Genomic DNA, 22,689 nt, shown 5'->3' with positions numbered 1-22,689 from the left:
TTCCATCCTTCCTCAGTACAGTGCCTTTGTTCCAGGACTTCTTGGTATAATGATTGTAGTCTTCTCCATCCGTTTATCATTGATCTTTCTGAAGCTTACTGTTGGATTGATGCTCTGTTGACAAAACATTTGTTAGTTAAAATAAAGCACTCACAACCACTGATATCAAAGACATAGCCGCTGATGAGAGAATATCTAAAATCTAAGGAGAATTTTGGTAGAAATTAAGTAGGTACTATGAGCAATTTCTTTATGTTTTAGCCATGACCATACCAAGTAAGTTTCTAAGTAGAGTTCAGTAACTTGTAATTTTACTGGGCCTGTCTGAGAAAAGACTCACTGTTGTATCTCTGGCTCATTAACTGAGTTGCTTTGTGAATGTACTTAGCACAAATATTTGTAATGCAGAAGGAAGAAGCGCTTGTAATGTTGAAAATGAGAAACAGCGCACAGCATTTTTTCCTGTGTCTGTTCTCTGTATTAACAGTTGTCAGTGAGTTTCTTTTGCTCCCCAGCAAGAGCTACCAAAAATAACACAAATTCATTCATTTTGAAAATCTGGCAGTGATTTAATTTTAGGTCATAAAGTTTATCAAAATTTCATATCATATCAGTGGCAGCACTATGATTTGCCTGAAATAAACTTATGTAATTAGTAATAGTTTCTGACCAATTATATGCAACGATTATTAATAAGCTTTCTGTATAGAAAAACTGCATGAAAGAACATGTGTAGACTTTCGCTGAGAGAGTGCATGTAACTGGCAGCGGGCATTTGTGCTAAACAGCCACGAAACTGGGAAGTTTGGGCGCCAACAGTTTGAAGTCATTGGAGTATAATCCCTAAGAGAAGGAAAATCTTCTAGGGAAGCCCCACAGCTAACCCAGCTCTTTGACGACAATTTCTCAACTGGTAGAACAGCCAGGATCTTGGTAGATCACGGGAGTGTTTCTGAGAGTACGAGAGAGTGGAGAACGGTGCATGGGAAGGTGCCAAGGAGTATGGTGTGCTGCTCATCTGTGTAGATGGATCCTGTCCCAAGTTTCCCAGAGTGTTATTGCCATGGAGTTCAGATTTTTAAAGCGATGGTAATAACTGGCTGGAGTCAGATTGAAAGTGTGAGGCAACTTAGTCATGCCTTCTCATAACTCTCAGTATTTACCTAAGAAAAGGACCAAGGCTGTGCTCATCAGAGTGGATACCCAGAAGGATCTGTCCTGACTCAGTACGCTCCTGGATGTTTAGTGGAGACTGGGTTCTCCCTGTTTACAGGTTTACAGGGAGCTTGGGAATCCCTTCTGGCTTTTGGTAAATCCTCCATGGGGGACATGGAAGACAAAACCAAAACCAAAAAGCAAACAAAACTCCCCAAGCTTCTTCTTTTATAAGATTGGTTTGTCATGGTGTCTCCCTTCAGAACAGGGAGACATACCTTTAAACAAAATGTAGAGAAAATCTTGACAGCAATTGAAAACCTAAATGTACTCCTTAAAATAAGCTGTCTGAAAATAGCCTTACACAATCCCGAACAACAATTTTTAATAAACTCGTCCACACAGTTGAACACTGAGAAGATAATCTATTTAGAACTACCTTATGAAAAATACATAACAACGCTCCTTAACAGCTTATGTAATACTAATTAGTACTGGACCGTAGACTGAAATATGGAAGGTACAACCATAGATGCTTGAGAATAGCACAGGGAAATAAGATCATCCTGAACATGTGGAGTACTGACTCCTTAAATACAAAGAAACTTACTGCCGTGCTATTCCTCTTTATGATATTCTGTTACTGTGACAATATACAGGGTACTCGTGGTAGGCCGTGAGGTGGGTCTGGAAAGAGTTGTGGGGTGAGTATGGTCAAACACACTGTACAACTGTCTCCAGGAACTAGTAAAAATTGAAAAAGATAAAGACTATACTAAAAAAAAATTAACCACTTGGAACTACATGTTTGTCTTAAAATTAAGCATTTGTGTATCAAATACCCTAGATCAAATTTGATATATTTAATGACAGCAACAAAATGCAAGCATTACTGAAAACATAGTCTTGAACATTTGTGCTAATGATAAATATCCCCAATCTATTGACAACTGAATGGATCTGTTGTTATTTGACTGAAGGATCTATTTGACTAAGAAGTCTTCATCAATCCCGTTAATGAATTTAAGATCATAATCCAGCATTTATAAAAATCTTTGTTTTTTTCCTTCTTGATCATCATATTTCATTAATCTTTCTCATTTCATGTCTGTTTTCATCAGCTATCGAATCTATACTACTTTCAGATGAATACCTCCAATAGGCCCACATAGTTTTCAGAATTCAGTTGCTTCTATTTTAAAATTATTTATCATCATTACCATAATTTTCACATTTTATTGTGAATTGAAGTGTGTGACCTTTGTGCTTAAATGAATGAAAGAATTTTTTGTCCTTAGATGCTAGGAAGTATTAGTACAAAGATCTGGATGTCGTTAACATTAAACATCTTAAGTGTTTATTCTTTTTTCTTTTATTATGTTACAAATATCAGACCTGGTAAAGAGATAGAATTTGGGGAATAATCTAGTGCTATGTAAATTATTTAGTAAAGATGCAAATCAATGTGCTTAGAAATAAACTATAGACCAGCAAATTGTTATTATTCATTATTTTATGTTAATTTTGTATTTCGTGGTTTATTTTCTTATAAAGTTGATAGAAATGTGAAAAGGAAATAATATGGGTTAGAATGATTAGGATCTATAAAAATATTAAAATTATATATAGGAATTATTTCAAAGGGAGCACTTCAAATTTAAAGCTATATCAAAGTTGCAAGGAAAAGCATATGGTGATGAAATACATAAACTGCAGGAAATAAATTGAAATTCAAAGTGAGACTACATGTTTAGCTTCTCTAGCTCAATTAACAATAGGTAACTAATAAACCTAACACTATGTTTGACTAATAGTAATTACATAATTAAAATAGGTTCTTGTATTTTATTATTATTGGTGCTAATATTAAAGAATAGAGAAAGGGTCACACAGAGGCAGATGTAAACAGTGAGGCTATCACATGAGCCACACCTGAAGTCATTTGCACTTCTGTACACTTCTGCACTGATTCTCTTTAGTCCAGACCTTACATAGGTATTTGAAGCACAACATGGCCTCCTGGCATGGTGGTATGTACCAGGAATCCAAAACTGTGATGCTGAAGAGAAAGAGTCCCCTGAGCTCAGGACTTGGAGTTCAGTCTGGGTTGCTTAGGGAGACGTCTTCTCAAAAGCATACAACGAACTTCCCACATTGATTGCATAAGTATAACAACTGGATTTCACAGTCAATTTCAGGATTTACCAAATTCACCTAATTTACCAAACCATAGGTAAAGACACAACAACAGCAATACCTATTGGTCAATATCCCTGATAAATATCGATCCAACATCCCTCCATTCTCATCCTTGCTGCTTGTTCTAGATTTCCCTAGCCATGCGTATCACACCTTCCACAAAATAGAATATTATAATTAAAAACTATGTGTTCAGTGATGTACACAGGAAATTAATCCCAGAGTGAGGTTTACCTGTCCTTACTGTTTCATAGTCCCCATTTTTCTTAAAAGTCTATTCTGAGCTGTTGTTTGTCTTCATATGTCTTCATGTGCTCCTTCATATGTTTCCTAGGAAAGGTTTTAGAGATTGTTCATCAGACAATGCATAGTCTCGTGTTCAAGATTTACAATAACTTTTAATCAATAGCTATTATTCTCACAGTGTACACTCATAGTGAAGTTTAAGACATATTTTTCACACATATTACACATAAATGATTTTAACACATAGCATTTGTTTCACTACTCTTACATCTCCTTCTTTCCAAAAATTAGCCTGTGTGTGTGTGTGTGTGTGTGTGTGTGTGCAGAGCACTCTATATGTTGTGCACACACTTCCATATTTGTTTCTTTTACCTTCTATATATTTCAACATGTTTTCATGTCATATGCTGTAGCGGGCACGGTAACCCCCTACCCCTCGAATGTCTTCTGGTCCTAATGAACTTGTCACCTTACATACCACAAGGAACCTTGCATATTTATTAAGGAAATAACTCGTGATTACACTGGCTATGCTTGCAAAACCTTAGGTAACCTCTACAACGCAAGATCCTGAATTTGATAATGAATGCTACAGGGTTCCTTGTGGTTCACAAGGTGACAAGTTCATGGGACTGGAAGATGTTAGGCTGTTGACTTTGACGAAGGGCAAAAGGCCAACGTGTAGAGAATGTATTCTGTGTCAGAAGCTGGAAAAGGCAGGGTATATCAGTCATTTCATCCTCCAGGCTCTTTTTGTTTATTTTTTTTATTACATTTATTTATTTATTCACTTTACAACCTAATATTACCCCTTCCTCTCCTCCCAGTACCCCATCATGCAAGTTCTCTCCCCATTCCAACTTCTCTTTTGAGAATGGGAAGCCCGTACCTGGGTCAAGTTACTGCAGAACTAGGCACATCCCATTAGGGATATAGGCTCCACAGGCAGGCAGGCACACCACAGGCTCAGGGACAGCCTCTGCTCTAGTTGTTGGGGGACCAGCATGAAGACCAAGCTGCTCATCTGCTACATATGTGCAGAGGCCTAGGTCCAGTCTAAGCTTGCTTTTTAGTTGGTGATTCAGACTCTGGGAGCCCTCACGGGTCCGTTTAATTGACACTGTGGGTCTTCATTTGGAGTCCCTGTCTTCTTTGGGTTCCTCAATACTTCTCCCAACTCTTCTGTAAGATTCCCAGAGCCCCATCTACTATTCGGGTGTGAGTCTGTATGTCTTTCCATTGGCTGTTGGGTGGAGCCTCTCAGAGGACAGTTATGCTAGGTTCCTGTCTGCCACCATAAAAGAGTATCATTAATAGTGTCTGAGATAGGTTCTTGTCCATGGGATGGGTCTCAATTTGGACCAGTCATTGGTTGGCCATTCCCTTAGACTCTGCTCTGTCTTTGTCCCTGTACATCTTGTAGGCAAGACACATTTGGGGTTGAAAGTTTTATGGGTAGGTTGTTGTCCTTATATATCCACTGGGAGTCCTGTTTGGCTATAGGAAGTGGCCAGGGCAGGATCCCCCCACCCTCCACCACTGGTAGGAGTCTAAGCAAAAGGATGGAACTAGAAAATATTATGCAGAGTGAGGTAACCCAGACCCTAAAGGACATTCATAGAATGCACTTACTTATAAGTGGATATTATCCGTGAAGTACAGGGTAACCATGCTGTAACCAACAGACCCACAGAAGCCAAATAAAAAGGAGGGGCCAAGGGAAGGTGGATGAATCTTTCTCAGAAGGGGAAATAAAATGGATGTCAATGGAGTGAGGGAACTGAGTGGAAGTGGAGATGGGTGTGGGATCAGGTGTAGGGAGAGCATTGAGATATAACAGAGATCAGGATCTAGGATGTGCCAGAGACCTGGCATGCGGAGAGGCCCCAGAGGGTTTATGCAGGCAACTCTAGCAGGATCTTTATCTATGACACTAAACATGTGCCAGTACTCATTTAGAGTAATAATTAATGGTATTGGTCTGTCCACGGTATACATACATAAACTGTTCCTTAGAGCTTGTTAGTTCTTCTCCCTCACACATCTGTAATGCCTCACACCCGTGAAGACCAGTGCACTAAAGAGAAGGTCTTAGTACTATATGATTTTGCACAATCTGTTCAGAAACACCTAAATGAGTGTTTTGTGTAGTCTGGAGAAGTGTTTCACTTACTAAATAGTGTATAATAATGATGGCCATTTTGTTGGGGAAAAATAAACTACACCAAATCCTTAGAAAAATGATGATCGGACCTTTAATTTGTAAGGAAAGTTAATCACCAGTGATCCCATGTTTTGGTCTGTGTGAACTTAATTTATAACTGTGGCATTTCTTTTGACTGTTCATCTTAGAGGATTGCTAAATGTTGCGTGCTATGTGGACACATCACTGGGAAGAAATTGTAGCTTAGGGATTAATCATGCTCTTAGCTAAAATGCATAATGATCGTATGAATTTGAACCTATCTGAGGTAATATGTTTGTTAAATTGTTCTGTGTGGTACAATGAAGTAAACTGTTTAAAGCTGACCTAGTGCTGTGGGGTCATGGCAACAAGAAGACAAAACTGTTTTTTCCTGTTGTTGACTCTCAGATTTCTTAGCATAGTTGTCACGTTTCTCCCTGTTATAGAAAGAGCCTAAGTCTCTGACTCTTGAAAATATTTTTATTTAAAATTTAATTTTCATAACTTTTTTTGCCTTTCACATTTATTTAAATGATTTTGGTTTATCTGTAATCCCTTGAAAAATCAATTTCAAATGAGTGCCATTGGCAAGTAAGATAGAAAATTTAATATAACAGAGATGCCAAAAGTATCTTGATTTAATAAAAAATCACTGGATCATTTCTGAATGAATCATTTATAGGTATATCCCAGGGCACTGTAAAACTTTACAATGAGATTTATTCTCTGATGCATCTTCATTCCTGGAAATTAAAGACTATTTTTTTGAATATAAGTCAGAATTTAGACACAATTTATTGGCCTTCTCAGTTTAGACTAAAAGTATCATTTCCATAAACTCACATAATGAAATTCTCTGAGGCCAACTTCATGAATATCATTAAGTCAACATGAGCCAAAAATGTGAATTTGAATCTGTATGAACACAGGTTTTAGCTGCAAGCAAATCTATATTCTTCACCACACACACACACACACACACACACACACACACACACAACTTGAAATATCTTGAAATTAGTAAAATATTACTTTGATCATCTGGAAAAACATCTCTGACCAGTGAAGACTAAGAATCTGAGAGTCAAGTGAGGATAAATCTTCTGGTTACACACTCTTCAGGTTTAATGGAGATGCTTCCAGTGACTGTGGGAAGTGGTCCTTGTTGCTTCTATATAAAAAGCATACTTTATTCATTTTTTTGTTTTCCTCAGTGACTAGAAATTGGCTGTGTGAAGGCTTTTGGTGCCCGTGACCATAAGCAATACATTTGTCACAGTTTTAATACAGTTTATATACAGATGAAGCCTCTTTGCTTGTATTATGTAAATCAAATAGTTAGGTTGCAGCCTCATGCACCATGATATGATGTAGTATATATTTTAAAAAAAGGCGCATGCAACTCTTTCCTTGTACATTTGAGTATTCTTTACACTGTGTGATTCTGGCCCTCAAGTTAATTGTGTTTTATGCGATTCTTTGGTTTGCTGCATTACCATATTATTTGGTGTGTCTCATTCTATATTTGTTTGCTGCCAAGATAAAAACAGAACTTTCTGTTATTTAATATAAGACCACCTTTGTCTTCTTGCTCATTGATGCTAAGCGTTACAGATGTGAATGGGCACCATATTTTTAATGACTAAAAAGTCCTGTTTCATTTTATCATCATAACATTTCATAGATCCAGATGTGTGTCATTTTATTGGAACATACAGGCACTCTCTTCACCGAGGCGCAAAGGAATATATTTTATTCCTGTATCTCTATTTTAAGTGATGCTCAGACTGTACACGTTGGTGGCATATCTCTGTGAGAAACAGATTTCTGTAGCTACATTGATTGTTTTGTCATTGACCTACTGTGTATACATCACAACCCTTTCCTAACATCTCCCATCTCATATTCATACCCTGGATACAATTTTCTCTTGGAAATGCATATGTGCCTATCACTTAGAATCAGTCTGAAATGCGGACATTGACTCTGTCTAGGTTGACCACCAGATGAAGCTGGTCTAGGATGGTTAAGATGCTTTCAAACGGTCCACAATCACTGAAGAACCAGGCTCCAGGAAAGACACCAAAGAGAGGCATGATGGGAATCTCACCCTCTTATGTTAGATAACTAATAGTGATTTGGAACCTGTTACTCTCACCTTTATATACTCTGAAAAGGCTGGGCTTAGTTTATGAGCAGTGTTTTTTTCCTTTTGTTTTTATAATTAAAACACCCTCACATGTCAACATACAATTTACAGCCCCTGTTCCTTTCTTTCCCTTACACATAACTTTCTACACGCTCCTGAATTAACAAGGCCTCTTCCTCATTAACCATTTGAGATATCCATACTCCTCTTCCTCTACCTAAGATTCAGGGAACATCGTGGAAGAGAAGGTGAAAAGTTTTTCAGAGCCAGTGGTACAGTATTTCTGCTGTGAGATTGTTTCCCCCAGACATGACATGGAAGTTACACACATGAAGTTTCAACATCATGGCTGCCTAAAGAAGACCTGAACAGTTCCAACAAGAGTTGACATCCCAAAATATATGGCGGAATAATTTTTGTTTAGAAACTTATGCTTAGAATATAATGACCAAACTCTATGTGACAATAAAAGCTGTTCCCCGTAGAACAGATCCTGCAGGTGGGGAGGGGATCAGGAGCCCAGCTTTAAGACTTAATTTTAAGCTGTCAAGGAAATATTCAATTTAGTGGACTTTCTAAATTACAGCCCTAGGAATAAAGGTGTCAGATGAAAGCAGTCAAGCTTGTTTTGCCTAGAAGTACAAGTTTAAGTTTTCTAATTACTTTTTATTGTTGTGTTTTGATTTTTGTTTATTTTTCCCCTTCCTTTGTTCCTTTCTTCATTCCTTCCTCCTTCGTTCCTTCGTTCCTTCGTTCCTTCCTGCCTTCCTGCCTTCCTTCTTTTTTGGTCTCCTGCTGAGACTGTTACAACTTTAGCTTGAAAGAAGTTTAGCTGCAGCTGTAGCATGCATGAGATAAATTTTTGTATCTTCACTGATTTACACGGACTTCTTTCTGATTTTGCAGTGTTTTCAAAATGATCTTTTTCTTAGCACCTGTATCATAGGCATAAGAACTGTCCTGACAGACATGCAATCAGATTATTTAGCGCCTCAATATTCGTTTCCTTTTTCTTTGCTATTTCTTTTTAACAACTATAAATTAATTTTACTTTGAGACATTCATTCAGTTGGAACAACAGACTTTAAAGCACAAACCTTAAGAACCAACCTTAAGTATTCAGGAAAATAAAATGACTATCCTGTTACTGATTTAACATAAAAACAATAGTATATTGAGAAAAAATTAAAATTTCTGCAGACTCACTCAACATTGTACTATTAGCAGTACTGAAATACACAGTAATTAGGAGATAGCATATCTTACTTCTACATAAATCTGTAGCATTTTGGGGATGGACCCTACCCATGATAGTCTGATAAGACTGACTCTTTTGGGCACAGGATTTTTAAGTATAAAGGCTAACAAAAGTAGATGAAGGTGTGATAGTAAATCCCACCAAAACTAGGGGAAAGGTTAGTGTTCAAGAGGGCCTCAGCCCACCTTAGTTGAATTCCAGTGATCTATCAGAAAGGGATCTCAGCTAAGACACCCAAAGGGATTAAAGAAGACCTTTTGATTCTTCATAGAGAAATCCATATAATAAGCGACCATACTCATATATTTGTAATTTATTACCACAGATAATCTGTGTATTGTAATATTAGGTATAAGTGAAATATTAATCTCATATTATGCCTCCTTGTGCCTAGAGTTACAAAGATATTTAAAGTTCTAACTTTCTCACATCATGTTAAATCCTTTCAAATTACTCTTGCAATTAAATTTAATTTTATATCTGTTTTATAGAATAATTTTTGTCAGAAATTTGCCAAGGGAAAAGACGAACATTTTCATACTTTCTATTAAAATAATTTATCCTGAACCCACTTTATACCCATCACTACACATTTTGTTTTACTTTAAACTTTTGAAAGAAAAATAATTTGTTTCAATCACCAATGTTTTGCAATCATTTATAATATAATATTCAGTTGAATTAAAGTACCATTGAACAGGTGTTCAAAGTTAAGTAGCTTCTTGCTGAAGTCATGGTTATAGTCCTAGCCTTCAGGAGTTTGAGGCAAGAGAATCAGCCTGACTAATCAGAAAGTGGAGCCATGATCAGTTACGATACCCTGTTGCAAAGTTCCTCTTCTCTACAGAAAAGAGGTGGGGGTAATGGGAGGAGGGATTTGTAAATATGGGACCAGGAAGAGAGGAGTGAGGAGGGGCTGTGACCAGGATGCAAAGGGAATAAAACAATAGAATAAATAAAAAGGTAAAAAGAAAAACACAAAAAAGAAAGAAGTATGCAATTTTAATTGACATGAGAACACATTATAGACACATTAATATTAACCTATAAAGGATTTGATCAATGTTTTTGCATGTTATAAAATAAAATGAAATTATGCATGCATCCTTTTTCTCTGCATATCAGCATTTGTTGTAAACAAATCTATCATTTTATGACACTTAATTTCCATCTGGCAGGTCACAGATTGAGTAATTATGTTTAATTCTGTGGTTATCTAGAGACCAGATAATGCTCCATTTTAGAACCTTTATAAACTGAATTTAAAATATAAGAAGCATCTCTTATGTGCACAGATCAGCCATACACGAAGAGATCTGCCAAGGATCAATGCAACTTTCACAGGAATACAGTGGTTGCTGGAGGGAGTTTGACCTTGGAATTTGAAATGTTTCCTTTGAAGGTTTTGCACATCTTGTTTCATGATTTTTTTTTTTTTTAGGTCCGTACGGGGGAAAGCTTTCAAGGCTATGCAAAGTAGGAAGTAGAAATGAAATGATTATGGATGCATGTAACTCACGGATATCTAAGTCTTTGGTAAAAGTGTATGTGTGGTCAAAGCTCTGTCAAGAGCTGCAGTCTCTCAAGAAAGGATCCCTCCACATCATATGATTATGGGATAGGAAGAAAATGTCTCCCTGAGCAATCATTCCATGAATTTTCACATGACATTTAATCACGTAGTAAAAATATCTTCAAAACTGCGCAGGAAGGACCCTCTCTCAGTGTAAACCATACAAAGCCAACTCGATTAAAGAACCCAGTGATCAAGTTCATAATTAATTCCACGGGGCACAATCAGATCATCTTTGAGTGTGAGAACCCAATATAACAATAACAAGTAATACAGTAAAAATCAATTTCAGTCATAAAATAATCATGCTTATAAGATTAAGAATAAAAATGTCAGCTATGAGACAGTGAAATACTTGAAAAACAGAATATTTTCTATGAAAACTGAACATAACACTATAAAACTATGGTGCTTATGCTTAAAAATGTCAAGTTGTTAGTTGGGGATGTGATTAGATATAGATGAATAAAACTTTAATTAGATAGATGGTGAAAGGGTTAATATCTAGAATTATAAATGGCTGCCAAGAGTTTGCTGAAGTGAGACAGAATTGAATTGATGGATAAATGCCCCAGGATGTTCTAGGGGAACAGAGCAGAAAGACTGTCAGAGATAACCTTCCCTTGTCAGAGATATTTTCCTCTGTTCATGGATCCTAAAAAATTGAAAAATAACCAAAATATTACAGAAGATAAAAAAAAAAACCAGTAGTGCAAGCACCTTAGCACACGTGCTTACGACAGAAGAGCTACCAAAGGAAAAGAAATGTCAAAACTAACCAGAAACCAAATGTAAGAAATAAGAGCAAAAAGTATACTGTGGTGGATGTTAGCTAATATTTATGAGTGAGAGAATAAAGGAAATAATATCTTCTAAATTCTGTGACTCAATAATGCCAACCTAAAATTTTCTTTTCAAAGCCAGGCATACAACATGCATCTGTAATCTCAGTACTCTGGGGGCCGATGGAACCTTGTGAGTTTGAGGCCAGCATGTAAGACCGTGTCTCAAAACAATGACCACAAAAATTCTATAGTAAGAAAAGTCAGCTTTCTGTTTGGAGTAAATAGAAGATCTTGAAATTGAAGGAAAGAAAAACCTGGTCAATAGCCTATTATGGAAGTTTTACTTTGCTATACTTAGAACAAATGATGTGTTACCTAGTTATAAAAAAGGTAAGCTGTAACCGATAAATGAAAATTATTAAACAGACAGACAAATTGTGTAGTAAGCTTTGGTGTTTGAAAAGGCACCTATTTTGAGATCCTGTAAATGAAGATGCTGGGGAAGCAACTGAACTGGTAAAATGTCTGCTGTGTAGTCATGGAAACCGAGTCTGATCCCCAGAATCCAAGATGACAAATCCAGTCTAACAGCGCACACGTGTAATGCTGTCACTGTGGAGACAGACACAGACACAGCATAACCCCTGGTGCTCACTGGTCAGCCAGCTTAGCACATTTGGTGAATGCCCAGGCTGGAAAATTAAATTCATATTTAAGTAAATAAATTGTAAAGTGCCTAATAAGCAACAACACCTGAGATTGATCTTTGACCCATACATATGCATGTTCATCCATTCACACATATGAACCAGTACACACAAATAGACTTGCTCATAAACATATTTCCAACAAAATTAATGAATAGATAGATGATAGATCTTATCCAAACCTAAATGGAACTGAAGTATTTATTTGTGAAGCCTACACTGTGTCTGAAGTTAGAAGGTTGTCTGTTACCAGTTTAAGGTTTGCTTGGGCTACACTGCAAGCACTACATAATCCAGAACTACATAGCAAGACTTTATGTCAAAAACCAAACAAAGGAAAAACCAGAAATGCAGTAAAAAATGAGAAAAGAGAAAGAAGATACTGAATTAAAAATGTTTTGTGCCCCTTTTCTGTTTCTTTTCTTTTCTGTTTCTTTTCTTTTCTTCTTTTCTCTTCTCTTCTCTTCTCTTCTCTTCTCTTCTCTTCTCTTCTCTTCTCTTCTCTTCTTTCTTTCTTTCTTTCTTTCTTTCTTTCTTTCTTTCTTTCTTTCTTTCTTTCTTTCTTTCTTTCTTTCTTTCTTTCTTTCTTTGTGTTTTTTGAGACAGGGTTTCTCTGTATAGCCCTGGCTGTCCTGGAACTCACTCTGTAGACCAGGCTGGCCTTGAATTCAGAAATCCACCTGCCTCTGCCTCCCAAGTGCTGGGATTACAGGCGTGCACCAACACCACCCTGCTCTGTTTCTATTTTAAAAAAAAAACTAAAGATAAATTTTTAGCTTTTAGCATTTAAGGCACATCTGGGCAAAATAATGTCATCCTTAAATGTCCAGGCTCTCTTCTCCTGACTCTGAATATACTTCTTTACATGGTAGAAAAGGCTTTGTAGATGTGGCCATGTTAAGGATGTTGAGAGCAGAGAATCTATCCTGATTTATCTGTTTGGGCCCAGTGTAGTCAAAGGACATAAAGGGAAGAGAGAAGCTTCTAGAGATCACACTATTCTGTGTGACACAAAGATTTTAGCCCAGAACAGATCTCATCTCAGATTTCTGCTCTCTAGACTATAAGCACAAAACTTTGTATTATTTGCAGCTCCTATAATATGGAATTTACTATAGCAATGATAAAACACCAGCATCTCCTCCTTGACATTGTCATTGTCATCATGTATTAAATATAAATTGTGCTGGAGAGACTACTCACAATTAAGAGAGCTTGTTGCTCTTCTAGAGGACTGAAATTCAGTTGTTAGCACCCATGCTGGGTGCTACAGACTTAACAACTGCCTGTAACTCCATTACTGGGGGATTTGACATCCTCTTCAGGCCTATGGTGACAACAGTATACACATGCACTAAAGGAAAAAAAATGTCATATTTTTTTAAGAAAAACCAACAAATTAATATTATTTTGGAGCACCAGAGAAAAATTAGAAGAACAAGATCAACAAGCACCAAAATATATCTAAGAAATGAGTGAAAGTATCATCATAAATAAGATAATAAATCCAAATAAACTGATAGCAAGCATATGTTATCAATAGATTAAATCACAAGAATATTATACAGAGATTTTTACATACTTCTTCATGTTATATTTGCAAGATAGTCATAGAAAAAATCTGACACAAAGGAAAAGTTTCCTAGCAGCAGACACACGGATGGTTGAAACATAAGGGATGCTCTAGTTAAAGTTTGTCAGCTTAACACACAGTAGACCCCCTTGGGAGGAGGGACCATCTGTTGAGGAAATGCCTTCATGTGATTTGCCTATAGGCACGTACCTGGCCTCACTCTTGTGTGCATGAGTGCATGCGCACGCGCGCACACACACACACACACACATACACACACGTCTGTTGGAAGGAGTATCTTGTCCTGCAGGACCTAGTTATTCCGGGAGTCGAGGAGGACCGACCTGAAAGAGAAATGGGCGGGAAAGAAAAGCGAAGCCAAGCAAAAGGGGTGTCTTGTCAAGGCCTCTTTAATGAAAGGCTGAACCCCTGGTTTTGAACGCACCATGTGAGGAAGTAGGGAGGGGCTGAGGGGAATGCTAAAAGCACAGAAAGAGGAAATGTCATGGGGCGGATGCTGACTGTGGCATCCAGCAGCAGCAGTTTCTGGAATGCTGGTTCTGCCTAGACAACCCCAGGTGTTCAGCCAGGATAAGAACCAGTTGATCAGCCTTGTGTGAAGAAGGGGGAGGTTCAGCTGTAAGCCACAAGGTCAGTGGATTCTCAAGGTGAGAGCTGTTGAAAGTCTGGTTTCCCACAGTTTGGTCTCCCACAGAGGAGTGCAAAGTGGGTGGTCCTACAGTTTAACAGGGGTATAAGAAAGCAGCTGAACTCAAGAGGGTGGAAGCAGCTTATTCAGCACCATTCTTCATGGTTCCTGTCTAGGCTCTGTGAATTCCCGCTTTGGCTGTCTTCAGTGATGGACTGTGTTTGGGGCATATAAGACAAACAGCCTTTTCTCCCACAAGATGCCTTTGGTCAGTGTTTTATCATCGCAGCAGAGAAACAAACTAGAACAAGAGATAGATGTGATCTTTATCCAAAAATAAAACCAATAACTCAAGATAGATAAAGTTCATAAGAACTTAGAGAATTTAATAATTCAATAATTTAGCTTTGAAGTGAGCAAACCAAAAATTAATAGACACTCACATTGAAACATCAAAAACTTATAATGGAATTTTAACATTTCCTTTTTACTAATAAATGCAAAAAATTAATCCAACTTTATTTTATTAAGCAATTTTATCTCATGACATGTAATAGGTTAATGTAGTTACCATGTATAGAAATCTGTTTGAGAAAATAATGTATTTAAATATGCCACAGAATTTACAAGGCTATACATAGCTGCCAAATTATAAGGCTTTTGCTGACCGAACCAAGATGTTAACAGAAAACCATGATTATTAGCATTAATATTATTGATGCGATCAGCCTCAGTCCTACATTGTATCTTTTTGATGGTTAATATCTGTATGCCTTTATTTATCAGTATATACTAATTATACAAAACAGTAACATTGTATCATTGCCATGTGTGCATATACCAAACTTTGACCACATCTACCTTCTTTTCCTATATTCTCAATTCTTTTCTCCTTAGTTATGCACTAATTTTTTCTTCTTAACTATTTCATTATGTCTTCCTTTTGCTTTTAAAAGATATTTTAATTCAAAAATTATGATCACATTTTAATTTGAATTAAACCTTGGGGGTCATGTCTTATTTGCCCCCAATTACTTTCACAGCCTTCTTAACTTCCTTCCATCTAACTTCATGTTCTGTCTCTCTCAATCACTCTCTTTCAACAACAAAACACAACAAAAACCAGAAAACAACAGCAAAAAACAAAAATTCCACCAACCAGGATGTAAGACAAAGAAATGGCAAAGTGAAACAAGGAGTTCACTGAAAAAATATGGAGTTTGCTTTGGTATGTTAACTTTTTAAAACGGTTATTGATTGTTATTGATTGTATGAGCGTGAACAATCACACACACACACACACACACACACACACACACACACAAGCACGCATGCACGCATGCACACACGTGCAAATTTATGTGCAGCAGAAGCCAGAAGAAGGCATTGATCTGGAAATGGAGTTACAGGTGTTGATTTTGAATCACCATGTGGATTCTGAGAATATAGTCCAGGTACTCTGCAAGAGCAGTTAGTGTTCTTAATAACTGATTCATTTCTCTATACCAGCACATTAAGTTTTTAAAGCTTATTTTCTAATTTACAATGGGATTCAGATTCTCTACATAGTAGTGGCCTTTAAACAAAGCTAACTTTTGATCACATACACACCAGGGAAGGAGAGACAGGTGGGGGGGGAGGGAGAGAAAAGAAAGGGAGAGGGGAGGGGAAGGGGAGCAGGAGTGGAGAGAAAGTGAGAAAGAGAGCAAAAGAGAGAGGGAGGGAGGGAGAGGGATCAGGAGGGACAAGAGTGGGTAGGGATGGGCATTAAACTGTGTCAATATTCTTAAGACTAAAAATTATCTGAAACTTAAATGCTAAAGAAGGGTATATTATTCAGATAGAAGAATAGCAGGAACAAAAATAATTCATCAAAAATTTCATAATTACTATATGCCTGATGTTTTTATTACCTTATGTAGGAGATGCATTTAACTTGCACAGTAAACAATGGGGCTGTGTCTCTTCAGTTTAGATGAGGTTCCTGAGATGTGAAGTAGTTAAGAACATTGTTTAATGTCACACCACTAGCAACAGATAAATAATTGTTATTTAATATAGCATATCCCCTACACCAAACTGTGATTATGTTCTCTAAATTGTTGTCTGTGAAATCCTAAATATGTGGGAACAAGAGTTAAGTATTGTTAAGAAATGGTCTGTAACACGTAGCACTAAAGTAAAGATCAAAATGTGAACTATAATTCAAAGATTCCATTTGCATAAAATACTAATTTCTTCATGCTTATTCAAACATGTGCTTCAGTGTATGAAAATTTTTGCCTTGGGAAGTCTTGGAAAGGGAACTGTAGATGTCTTGAAATGATATTCCTTACCAGTAAGCTCTTAACTTGAAGTTATTTTGTTAGATGGATCAGTATTATGATATTTTTCCATGGTAAATAATTTCCCATGACCATAAGCTATGTTTTTTGTAAAAAAAAATGCAATGAAATTTTGCAGCAAAATTCAGAACAAACCAGGATTTTAGTTCTGAAATAGTATCTACTAAATAGGAAGATATCTCGTGTTTATACAGTGTGTGTTTGCTATTAAATTCTGATCAGTCATCTTTTCAGATCTATTCCTTCATCTTATTCTGAGTTATATTAATTTGAGAGAATAGATGATGGGACTCATGTAACTGTGAATATAAGTCTCATGATAACTGGTGATTGTCTAAAAGAATCCATCTTTATTTTGGTTTTTCTTTTTCATCTAGGAAAGATTTCTGTGTCCACAAAGATGAGCCGTGTGACACTGTGGGTAAGTATTTCTGAAAGCAAAACCAGTTTGATGAGCACTGGAGAACCAAATGTATCAGTTGTTCAATATAATAAATTATTTGAGGGTGTTCATTTTGATGGACTATTTTTGCAATGTCATATGTATATTTATTGCCACTATATGTTAATTCTGTTGGTAGCCCTGCAGTTATTACTAATGAAAGAGCTTAAAATTCATATATAAACTAGGCAGTGGAGAAATTTTTATATGTGTTTTAAGATTGTTATCAATTTTTAATATTTTACCCAGATGTATTCAATAACATTCTATTCTTTCTGTCATCACAAGGCTAAATACACTTATAGCATGAGAACTGATTATATTGGAGTCATATATGCTTCAAGTTCTTTGTCGAGTATTAAAAAGAATTCCCTCTTAGAAAGGGGAACAAAATACCTACAGAAGGAGATACAGAGACAGAATGTGGAGCAGAGATTGAGGGAAAGACCAACCAGAGACTGCCCCTCCTAGGGATCTATCCCATATACAGTTACAAAACCCAGACACTATTGTGGATGCCAACCTGTGCTTGCTGAGAGGAGCCTGATATAGCTGTCACCTGGAAGCCTCTGCCAGTGCATGACAAATACAGTGAGGGACACTCTTAACCAACCATTGAACTGAGCACAGAGGAGCTCCCAATGGGAGCTAGAGAAAGGACCTAAGGAGCTCAAGGGGTTTGCAGCACCATAGGAGGAACAGCAGTTTACCACTCAGTACCCCCAGAGCTCCCAGGGACTAAACCACCAACCAAAAATTACACATGGAGGGACCCATGACTGCAGATGCATATGCAGCAGAGGATGGCCTTGTTGGACATCAAAGGGAGGAGAGGCCCTTGGACCTGAGAAAGCTAGATGCCGCAGTATAGGGGGATGCCAGGACAAGGAAGCAGGAGAGGGTAGATTGGTGAGTAGTGGGAGGGGGATGGGTTAAGGGAGTTTTTGCGGAGAGGGGAATCAGGAAAGGCGACAGCATTTGAAATGTAAATAAAGAATATATGTAATTAACCAAAAAGAATTCTGTCTACTTTTAATGATTAATGAAGGCCTTTTGATCACCAATTAGCAAATTTTTCATGTTTTGAATTGACATAAAAATACCTGTAAGGTTACCCTGGAGCCAATAGAATATATGTAACTGTCTTTCTGATTACTATACAATATCTACATGTATGTCTGTTAAATGCAGCTGTCTTAGTTGGAAATTTACTTATTCAAAGAAATCAGACAGCGAGAGATGGCTCAGTAGTTCAGAGCACTGTTTGTTCTTTGAGAGGGCCTGGGTTCAATTCTCAGCACCCACGTGGCAACTCATAGTTACCTCTAATCCACTTCCTAGGTATCTGTTGTCCTTTTATCATTTTTGCTTTTTATTGACCTTTTTAAAAATTAGATATATTCTTTATTTTCATTTCAAATATTGTCCCCTTTCCTGGTTCCCCGAAAGTCCATTAAGCCATATCACCCTCCCCCATCCCCCAATCAACCCCTCCCGCTTCCCTGTCCTGGTATTCCCCTACACTGCTGCATCAAGCCTTTCCAAGACCAGGGTCCTCTCCTCCCTTTGATGTCCAAAAAGGCCATCCTCTGCTGCCTATGCCTCTGGAGCCATGGGTAACACCATGTGTACTATCTGGATGATGGTTTTGTCCCTGGGAGCTCTCGGGTTACTGGGTGGCTCATATTGTTGTTCTTCCTATGGCGCTGCAAACCCCTTCAGCTCCTTGGGTCCTTTCTCTAACTCCTCCATTGGACACCCTGTGCTCAGTTCAATGGCTGGCTGAGAGTGTCCTCTATATTTGTCACTAGCAGAGCCTCCCAGGTGACATCTATATCTGGTTCTAGTCAGCAAGTACTTGTAGGCGTTGATAATAGTGTCTGGGTTTTGTAACTGTATATGGGATGGATCCCTAGTCTCTGCTCCACATTTTGTCTCTGTATCTCCTTCTGTGGGTATTTCGTTCCCCCTTCTAAGAAGGACCAGAGTATCTATACTTTGTTCTTCTTCTTTCTTGGGCATCATTTGATATGTGAATTGTGTCTTGGGTATTCCAAACTTCTGGACTAATATCCACTTATCAGTGAGTGCATACCATGTGTTCTTTTGTGATTGGGTTACCTCACTCAGGATGATATTTTTCAGTTCCACCCATTTGCCTAACAATTTCATGAATTCACTGCTTTTAATAGCTCAGTAGTATTCCTTTGTAAATATACCACATTTTCTGTATCCATTCCTCTGTTGAGGGATGTCTGGGTTCTTTCCAGCTTCTGGCTATTATAAATAAGGTTGCTATGAACATAGTGGAGCATGTGTCCTTATTACATCCTGGGGAATCCTCTGGGTACACGCCCAGGAGCCTTTTATTGACTCTCTGCTCTTTAGTGACAGTTGGTTCTTGGCCTTCTTGGAACAGGAGAGTATGTTAAAGTCAGTGGAGTCTGAGAGTTGAGAGTAGAATTGAGAGTAGTAAGGAAGGAGTTGGAGAGAGTAGTGTCCAGGAGACAGAAGTGTAGGTCATAGCAGAGGAAAGAAGATAGAGTAAGGCTAGAGAAGAGGAATGGAGAGAAAGAAAAAGAGAGGAGAGGAGAGGAGAAGGGAAAGGAAGGGAGGAGAGGAGAAGAAAAGGGAAGAGAAGAGGGTTTCAAGAGAGAAGGTAAGAGACAGTTGACCAGGCTGGATACAGAGAAAACCTGTCTCCAAAAAACCAAAAAAAAAAAAAAAAAAAAAAAAAAAACCCAGAGAGAGAGAGAGAGAGAGAGAGAGAGAGAGAGAGAGAGAGAGAGAGAGAGAGAGAGAGAGAGAGATGAAGGTAATTTTGGCCAGGTGGTGGTGGCTCACGCCTGTAATGCCAGCACTTGGCTGGCAGAGGCAGGCGGATTTTTGAGTTCGAGCCCAGCTTGGTCTACAGAGCGAGTTCCAGGACAACCAGGGCTACATAGAGAAACCCTGTCTCAGGAAAGAAAGAAAAAAAAGAAAAAAAAAGGGAAGTGATTTTGGCTCGCAGGCAGTAAAGATAGTTGGTGAGAGTTGAACCAGGAGAAGCTGAGCTGAGCCAGAGAAGATATTGTTAGGAGACAGATAAAAAAGAACCCACAAAGTTACTATATAAGTTTATAGAGAAAAAGAATTATAAAGCAACATTTTGTTTCTTTACAAAAAGCTACATACCCATGCTTTCTGTGACAGCAGACAATGGCTTGCCACATTGAAGCATGTGCCCAGACTCACCCACTGTGGTGGCGCCTACATGAGTAGTCTCAGCCCTTGAGGACAGGACTTCAGGATGCCAGTTGCAAGCTAGTTTTGCATGTGAACTTGCCCTGGTTTGGCAATGTATGTTTGCTTCACTGACCCATAAATGACTCCTATATATACCCAGCAGATACAAATGAGGAATAATGCAACTCTAACCACTACAATTGCAAAGAGAAGCAGACCTACAATAAATTTAGAGTTATCCACTGCAGAGTGGAGAGAAGAGAGATGTCTTTTTCCCAAAAGACAGTTAAACCATTGTGTCTAACCAAAAACCTACTTTAGTATTTGGGCTTACTCAAGTGGGATTTCTTAAATAATAGAAATCTCTATTACTTAAGCCAATTTAAATCTTTTATTTCTGTTATTTTTAGATGTGGGTAAAGAAATCTATCCTGATTCTCATGTAGTCAGTCTCAAAACAGACAACTATAGATCAATATTAGTAACTTCTCTTCTACAATCCGGAAAATGGCTGGTGTTCTTCTGTGATTTAAGTGATAAGACAAATTTAGTCATTATACAATGACTGTGTACCCAGTCTTCAATCTGCACCTCACAAATTCACAGAACCATGTCAATCAGACTGCGCAATCATATGCATGGCTGTTGGAGGAGCTGCTGTGTTGTGGCAAGGCAATTTCCTCTTGCTTCATGGTAATTGTAGATGTATTTATCCTTTTCAATTTTGATGAGAAAGATGTTCTCATCAAACATCTTTGTTGGTTGGTTGCCTCATATGGCCTCATATGATGACCATCACATAAAAAGTTAGGTAAGCATTGATACTTTGTCAATCGTCTCATGAGGGTACAATCTCCAGTAAAGCAAGGAAATTCATGTTCAAATTAGTAAGCCGTTTATATATACACATCTTAAAATCTCCCAATATAATAGGAAGGGATATATTTCTGTCAGATGCTTTTTCTAAAACATGATCCTCACATTTTATTTATTTATAATTGATTTGGATGTAGCCTGTTATGTATGCAATGTGCCATAAATGTGTTAAGAAAGGAAAAGTAATAGATTCAAAATTCATTAGTTTAAAAAATGGTTGGATGAAGGGATGTCTTTACATTAAAGTTTTCCCTGCACTGTCCCAGAACTAGTGACTATGAAATGGCGGGGGGGACTTCTTTTTTGCTACTGTTTTTTAGAAAGACTTTCATTATGTAGCCCTGGCTGGGTGGGAACTCAACATGTGGACTGGGCTGGACTTGACCTCACAGCTCCATCTGCCTCTGCCACCAGAGCACTAGAATTGAAGGTAGCAGCAATACCACATCTGGCTTCATCTCTTGTAACATAGTATGTTGTGGAAAATACTAGTGAATGAGAGCTTCTAGAATAAAATCAGATGTGGGTAATATAAACTCAGAAATGAATTTTACTTGCTGATCATTAGATTATTTTGCTTATCAGCTAAGTCAAAAGTATATATGTATGGATTTTAATCCATGTAGTCTGTATCGATGTTCTGAGATACTACGCATACATGCTTCAGTTCATAAGCTGTAGTTATTTTTGAAAAGTTACACTTCAAAAACTTCATAGAAATTTTTTAAAAAATGAAGGTATTGTTTACTACCCCCATAGTCACGTCCATTTAGCCGTATGTAGGTCAGTAGACTATGTATGCATATACTAGAAGGAAAAGTCATTAAGTGTTTTAATCGATAAAAGAGAAAATTCTAGAACACATTTGTGTTCACTTAATAACACTTCATTGGGATCTGTATCATGGCTTACTAGTAATACATGCCACGATTTAATGCATTTTTTAAAAAATTTTGATTTGGTTGGATTATGAACTTTTTCTAGCCAAAAGATATAAAGAATAATTCAGTATACATATGTAAACTTGGTATTGGTATTGCTGTTGAAGCTAACTTACCTGTGTTGAGCAGGGAGAATTACAAGCCTCTAAAATGTATTTGACCTAATCTGCATATCCCTTGAATGTCTTAAGCCTTGGGTAAATATGGCTAAAGATGGAATAGGGGCTAGAGAACTGCAGACTATGAAATAAGAGTATATCCCAGGTTACCTTTGTATGTTTGGTCTTGTTATGAGTCCTTATGAGTGGGTGAGGGGCACAAAGAATTCTGGGTCGGAGGGAGATAGGATGACAGAGGAAAGACAAAAGTAAGGTGTGCAGG

General features: G+C 37.6%; 1 protein-coding gene across 1 annotated transcript in view; it reads left to right on the top strand.

Annotated features, from left to right (window-relative positions):
- The window catches only part of Adamts19 (ADAM metallopeptidase with thrombospondin type 1 motif 19), a 201,116-nt gene that overhangs the window by 56,453 nt on the left and 121,974 nt on the right, over nt 1–22,689 (top strand). Inside the window, exon 7 of the mRNA XM_052155432.1 lies at nt 17,202–17,245. Within this exon, the coding sequence (XP_052011392.1) occupies nt 17,202–17,245 (44 nt within the window). The remainder of the gene's footprint in view (nt 1–17,201; nt 17,246–22,689) is intronic.

Source organism: Apodemus sylvaticus, chromosome 13, assembly GCF_947179515.1.
Source record: "Apodemus sylvaticus chromosome 13, mApoSyl1.1, whole genome shotgun sequence".
Lineage (NCBI taxonomy): Eukaryota > Metazoa > Chordata > Mammalia > Rodentia > Muridae > Apodemus > Apodemus sylvaticus.
Note: the sequence above shows the minus strand (reverse complement) of the source record. Positions and strands in the feature narration are given on the sequence as shown.